This window comes from Diceros bicornis, chromosome 25 (assembly GCF_020826845.1).
Source record: "Diceros bicornis minor isolate mBicDic1 chromosome 25, mDicBic1.mat.cur, whole genome shotgun sequence".
NCBI classification, from domain to species: domain Eukaryota; kingdom Metazoa; phylum Chordata; class Mammalia; order Perissodactyla; family Rhinocerotidae; genus Diceros; species Diceros bicornis.
Genome location: NC_080764.1, coordinates 39,651,532 through 39,658,547, shown reverse-complemented (window position 1 = coordinate 39,658,547; position 7,016 = coordinate 39,651,532). Strand labels below are relative to the sequence as shown.

The 7,016-nt window shown below is 34.7% G+C and overlaps 1 protein-coding gene across 1 annotated transcript; it reads left to right on the top strand.

The window, feature by feature from the left end:
* The first annotated feature begins 484 nt into the window (after positions 1-484).
* LOC131421899 (uncharacterized) lies at positions 485-6,552 on the top strand. Its single transcript, XM_058568800.1, has 6 exons — positions 485-532; positions 1,717-1,854; positions 2,586-2,721; positions 3,182-3,439; positions 4,797-5,011; positions 6,472-6,552. Exons 1-6 carry the CDS (start codon positions 485-487, stop codon positions 6,550-6,552), a joined length of 876 nt encoding a protein of 291 aa, XP_058424783.1.
* Positions 6,553-7,016: the final 464 nt, after the last annotated feature.

Below are 7,016 nucleotides of genomic sequence, written 5' to 3'. Positions count from 1 at the left end.
ATATTGAATGTTTTCTCATTTGTTTCAATTCCATCAACAGTATTTTGAAATATTTTTCATAACAATGGTATAATTTTAAAATGTGAGGAATTACTTCCAACGAAGTAGCAGTGTGTAGGCGTTCTAGATTGCCATCAATTAAGGTTAGTTTCACACAATGCAATGTAATTTTGTGTAATTGCCTGATAATTCATTTTATTTCTACCCCCTCCTTTATATTTAATTATGGCAGCTTCCAGAAGCAAATTATTTTGTTATTTGTTGGAAAGTACTGATGTTTCCAATTTTATTAGGTGGAGAATATTATGTAGCACCTACTTATTAATGCCGTCATTCGGTTGGATGAGCGGTGAGTCTAAACTGAAAAGAGATGACCTTAAATTAACACACACACATACCACCTGAAGAATGTCCAATAGTTTAATTTTGAAACTAAAGATATAATATACATGTTTAATTGAACTGAATATACTTTATTTTCCAGATGGAGAAATCAGTGATTCTACTGCTCTGGTTACCATATGTTGTGAAGGTAAGACATTTTATTTTATTTTATTTTTTGGTGAGGAAGATCAGCCCTGAGCTAACATCCATGCTAATCCTCCTCTTTTTGCTGAGGAAGACCGGCTCTGAGCTAACATCTATTGCCAATCCTCCTCCTTTCCCACCCCCCCAAAGCCCCAGTAGATAGTTGTACGTAATAGTTGCACATCCTTCTAGTTGCTGTATGTGGGACATGGCCTCAGCATGGCCGGAGAAGCGGTGCCTCGGTGCGCGCCAGGATCCGAACCCTGCTGGCCACCAGTAGCGGAGCGCGCGCACTTAACCGCTAAGCCATGGCGCCGGCCCAAGACATTTTTTAATGTACCCTTTTTGGAATAATTAGTTAATAGGCAGAATGCTATTACACTGAGTCTATCCATTTGGGAAAATAAGGGGTATGTTGAAAAGAAATAACACTAAATAGTACGTTTAGTACCTAAGAAAAAGTTTCTTTGCTCGGTGCTGCACAAATATGTGTGTATTGATGGTGTCTGTTTTACTGCTTACAAATTGTATTGCGGTAATCAGTGGGGAGATAGATCAGAATTTGGTAAAAAGTATTGTATAGTGACACATTTTAAGGTTATTTTGGTAGGAATTTTGATAAATATATCATGGAGTCTTTTTTGGCATCCAGGGAACAGAGAGTCTCTGATCTTGTGGTCTAGCTATTTTGCCTCAGTTGCTAATATTTTCTTTACCTATAAATGAACCAAGGCTCTAAAATGAATGAGTCAAACATTTTGCACTCAAACTTATTTTAACTGCAAATATATTGTCAAGAATGTCTGTGAAATAATTCAGTTTAGTAGGCATTATCGTCAAGGTACAGAGCTGACATGCTGGGAGAGTGCTGAGTTCTTCCTGTGACTTTGAGTCTCTTCCTCCTCCCCGACCCCAGGAGCATGGAGCTCCTAGTCGGAGAAACATGGAGCTTAAATTTCCTTGCCCTAATTTTACTTGCCTTTCTTCAGTTATTTTCAAAATCACATTTACAAATAGAGTGTCCAATGGATGTCATTTAATTCATGTATAGAAATCAATATTGCTGAAATATTTTTCAATTATAATTTTGCATATTTTAGGTCTCATTTTTGTAAATTTGCTTAAAAAATAATAACCAAGAATGCGTTATTATTATGTTTTTACTGTTACTTTTCTTTCTCATTTCAGATCTCAAAAAGTTTCCATTATATACCAATGAGTAAACAAACAACAACAATTTTTATTGAATGGGATGAATTTCCTAAGGGAGAAAATCCTGAATTTTATTTTTTAAAATACCAACTTGTTAATAACTTTGCTCAAAAAGTAAGCCAACTTTTTTTTGAATCTGATAAAAAGTAAACATAGTGTAAATTTATTGTAACTAAATGCCACATCAGAAATAGGAATTTAATAGTTATTGCAATTTCTTACTTTATTTGTTAATGTATAAAATGTTAGCATTTTATGAAATATCTACTATAAATAGTTGATCAAAATAATGTTTAACTTTTTCATAGGAATGATTATGTGTATTTACCTTTTTAGAATTTATATACTACACAGAGAGTAATTGTTTAAAAACTAATATTTTATATAAAAATAAATATTTTATGCATCTGTTTGTGTTCTATATTGGAAAAACTGCCTCTTATGAAGAAGTACAAAAGTCAAACTTTTAATTAATGCATCTGACACAGAGTTAATAATCATTTCTTTCTTTTTTTTTTTTTGTGAGGAAGATCAGCCCTGAGCTAACATCCATGCTAATCCTCCTCGTTTTGTTGAGGAAGACCGGCTCTGAGCTAACATCTATTGCCAATCCTCCTCCTTTTTTTCCCCAAAGCCCCAGTAGATAGTTGTATGTCACAGCCGCACATCCTTCTAGTTGCTGTATGTGGGACGCGGCCTCAGCATGGCAGGAGAAGCGGTGCCTCCGTGCGCGGCCAGGATCCGAACCCAGGCCGTCAGTAGCAGAGCGCGCGCACTTAACCACTAAGCCACGGGGCTGGCCCCCAATAATCATTTCTTAAGCATATGAATCTCATTATTTACAGAATGTCAAAAGCATTCTCGCAGACCCACAAAAGATTCTGAAATCAATAATAACAATAGAAGAAAATGAAGACTATTACATCATTATACAATCCATAAAATATGGACAAATTTTAAGTGAAAAGTCATTTCAAACTCGTAAGTAATATGTGCATGTGTTGTTCAGCTATATTTTTTTATTACCAACTTCTTTGAATTTTACAGTGATTTACAGGTTTGAAATGGTAGTCAAAAATCACATCAGAATAGTGGTATTTTGTTTTTTGAATATGATGTAAATTTTAAAATTTAAAGGAAATTGGAAACTGAGATAAGAATAAGATTTTCAGTTTTGACATTGAATGTGTGCTAATATGAATAGAAAGGTATAGTGGAGATGTTACATGTAACCCAGATTATTTTAAAAAGTATTATAATGTAGATTTGTAATCTAATTCATTCATTCTAAGTAGAGTATAAGAAACTCCACAGAGTCTAGAAAATATTTTGTAGTTAGATAATGTTTTCACATCCTGGTGAATCTTTTGTAATTCAACGTTCTTTGTGTTTCATTCAGTTTTATTTGAAACTGTCCTAATTATTCTCCCTGATTTTTTAGGTGGAATCTCAACAAGAAATATTAAAACAATAGCAACAAGTACAAGTGTTTCTTTTAACTGGAGTGAGCTAGCTTCCAGTGACATTTCAGTGTCAATATCTCTTCATAATTCTTCACAAATTATGCAAAATAATGTCATGGTTTATGAGTGGGTTAATTTGAAACCTACCACTTTATATTCTTTTACATTTGAATTTAAACAGTTGCATTTGGATTTTGTAAACGTATTTCAGAGACTGGATGTTCAAGTTGAAACAGGTATATAGATATTTGGTTCATTATTAATTACTATATTTTGTAGATTACTTGGCAGTTGAATTGTTCTTTTAAAAAGTGATCCAGCCAAGTATCAACTACCATAAACTACTTGTAAATGAATTAGCATGGTCCCCTTTTTCTAACTATATCCTTCTGGTGTTTGACTGATTTATTGAACAAGATGGGTTTAGCAGGGTAAAGGTAAGAACCAACCTTATTCTCTCCCACCGCTTCTTTTAAACTGAACCAAGTGGGTTCTGTTTTCTTTAACTCTGGCCATGGTTCATGTAGACCCCATCACTTTTTAGATGACTTTAAAGTATCAGTGAACTGTCTCATTTTCAGGTATTGAAAGGTCCATTAAAATCTAATACAAAAATATCAATCTTCTATCCTATTTAAAGCTTCTCCATTACTCATCCCTAATCAGACTTGATCAAAATTTGTAATACTGCAAGGAGAAAGGGAAAATGTTCAGTTTTTTGTGTCTTCCTAGTTCTACTTCCTTTCCCCACATGGTGGGAAAAGAGAGAAGAGGTCAGAGTCATAGATAGAAAATGAGGGCAATACCCTCTCTGTGATGGCTGAGAGTCCCATTTTAATACTGTCTATAGGAATAATCAATGAACCACAATATATGTTTACCAGTGAAGCAGAGAAACACTTGAATAGTAAGAAAAAGATGGCAAGGTAGTTAAAGCATTCCCTCTCCCCACCTTCCTTCTTCTCCTGTGAAAACAGTTCCTTCAAAAGATCCTTCTCACATCTTCCTAAGATGTTGGGTTGAGGCACTGATGAAGTGTCAACAGGAGTTCAAGTACAATGTCTACTCTGAACAGGCTGATGTTTTCCTCAGTCTTTCTGTGGTATACGGTCTTGGAGAAACAGGCTAAGCAGCCATTCTAGTTTTTTCTGGAAGGTGAACCCATTTGAAGTCAAGTGACAGAGAATAGAATTATTAGCAAGCATATGTCTAGTTCTCTAAAATAAAAAGAAACCTGAAACATACTTAGAAAGTTCTTTACCAGTACAAAAGTAAGGGAAAGGGAGAGCAACCTAAAGTAACTTAGAAAGGAATACATCTGTGGTTTCTGTTTAAATTAAGTTATAATTGGACAATAATTATGCATAATTAATTCTTACAGCTACTTAGAAAACTATTTTTGTTGGTAGTAATTCATTTACTACTTGAATAATAACAGCCTTAGCACGTTTATTGGTTTGGGAAAAATGTAGGGAAAGTGCACAGTTAATACTGTGAGGTTCTCACGATCAACTTCTACGGATGTTAAGAAATGTAATTATGAAATGTTATATTACTGCATTCATATTTAACAAAGCATTTTTCTTTTGCCAGGTTCATGTTCACAAGGATGGGTAGCATTAAAAAATAACTGTTATAGAATTAGCAAAGAGAGCGTGCCATGGAATGTAGCCCAGGAACGTTGTAAGTTATCGTTAAGTTCTGCACACCTTGTGGATATAAAAAATGAAGAGGAAAAAATATTTATATTTTCACTTCTCAGGTCAAAGAATCAAATAATAACATGGACTGGCCTTAATGATTTGAAGGTCAGTAAATGTAAAGAAATTCATATATTGTGATAAAACTATTTTATCTATGTTCATTCATTCATTCTTTCTTTATTCATTTCTTCCTTCGTTCATTCAATAAATATTTATTGAGTATTTCTTATAAGCCAAGCACTGTTTCTTTTTCAATTTCTCCATGTAAATCTCTTTCTCTCTCTCTTTTTAGAGCAGTTTTAGGTTCACAGCAAAATTGAGGGGAAGATAACAGAGATTTCCCATATACTCCCTGCCTCCACACATACATAGCCTCCCGCATTATCAGCATTTCTTACGAGAGCAGTACATTTGTTACAACTGAGGAACCTACATTGACACGTCATAATCACCCAAAGTCCGCAGTTTACATTATGGTTCACTCTTGGTGTTGTACATTCTATGGGTTTGGACAAATGTATAATTACTTGTGTCCATCATTATGGTGTCATAGAATATTTTCACTGCCTTAAAGATCCTCTGCCTTTTCATCCCTTCCCCCTTCAATCTCTTTTGTAGGCATCTATTTCTTTACCTAATTTTGCCTTAATTTTGCTCTTCCTCAGACCCATTTTAAATTCGAGTTAATTTACTCAATTAACTTTTACTCAATTTACTTAATTTACTGCCTAAAACAATTATTCTCAAATATTTATCAAGCCCACTTTCCTCTTATGAGCTCCAGACATCTAATTTTCTTCTGATTATCCCTTTTGGAATTTTCCACAGACTCTTCAACATTGCCAAAACTGACTTGTCATCTTCTTCCCACCAAACCTGCTCTACTTCCTCTATTTCTCAACTCTGTGAAAAATACAATAATATGAACCCGAAAACATGGAATTCTTCATTTTATTCCTTTCACTCCACACATCCAGGTTTATTAAGTTTAATTTTACTAAAAGGGATATAGAAAGATCTGAAGATTTTATTCAATACCAGTGAAATAAGAAGTGTGTGACATTTTTCTCCAACATTGCTAACACTATGGAATATCTCATAAAATTTCATTTTGATCAGCATTTGTAGGAAAACCCAAGACCTAACACAATTATCTCTGTCTAGTCTATGTTTTCTTCTTGATGATCCATTTACTTTTATATCCTGCCACTCAAAGATAAATCTATTTTCCATAGGGTATCCTGATCTATAGTGACCCAAGACAAATTCTATCAGTTTGATACCAATTTTTCTGTGGAAATTTGCACAAGCTTGGGGAAAACCTTTGACAATATTTAACTGCATTGTCATCATTCTCTTGTTGAGCTTCCTTTGTCTTTTAATAGGCAGTGAATGAAGTTCTAGTAAAGATTCCTCAAACTACAGATCATCTCAGACATCTCAGAAGCCCTCCTCCCAGCATGCCAGTCTCTTTCCAAGTTTACTAGTTAGGGTATCTATAGTTGTTTCCTGCTGTTAGCATGATTGTTATAAACTGTTTAAATTAGAGTGCTCTCTTTCAATAGTTATGGTTACTGGTTTCTGTTATAGGATTCAGGTCATATGGTCATGACAGCCTAAGTGTGGCTCTCAAGGCATCCTCGTGATTGCTGTGAATTTTTCAAAGGTGTCTTTGATACAGTCTAAGATACAGTCTCTGCTTTCAAGATACTTAAAAATAATTTGGGAGGTAAATGAAACATCAAAGTAACTATAAAAAAATTTTCTTTATAATAATAGCTGAGTCCTGTAGTGTCTTCTAAGTGCTAAGCACCATTCTACAATCTTTGCTTATATGACATACGAGGGAAGTTGGGACACAGAGAAGTTAATTTGCTCATGTGGACACTCATCCGAGTCTGCTCTTAACCGTTGTACTCTAAGATCTCTGCAATAAGCTGATCTCTTGAGGTTGACATCAAAGTTGCCCGCTGGGTTATTCTTCCTGTGGCAGGTTGAGAAAGTGATCACCCTTTCACCCATGCTGTGTAAGTGTGAGCTTGTTAGTGGACTTCAAGGGTAAAGACCGTGCCTTACTCATCCTTGCATTTCTAGCTTCCACTTAGGTCCT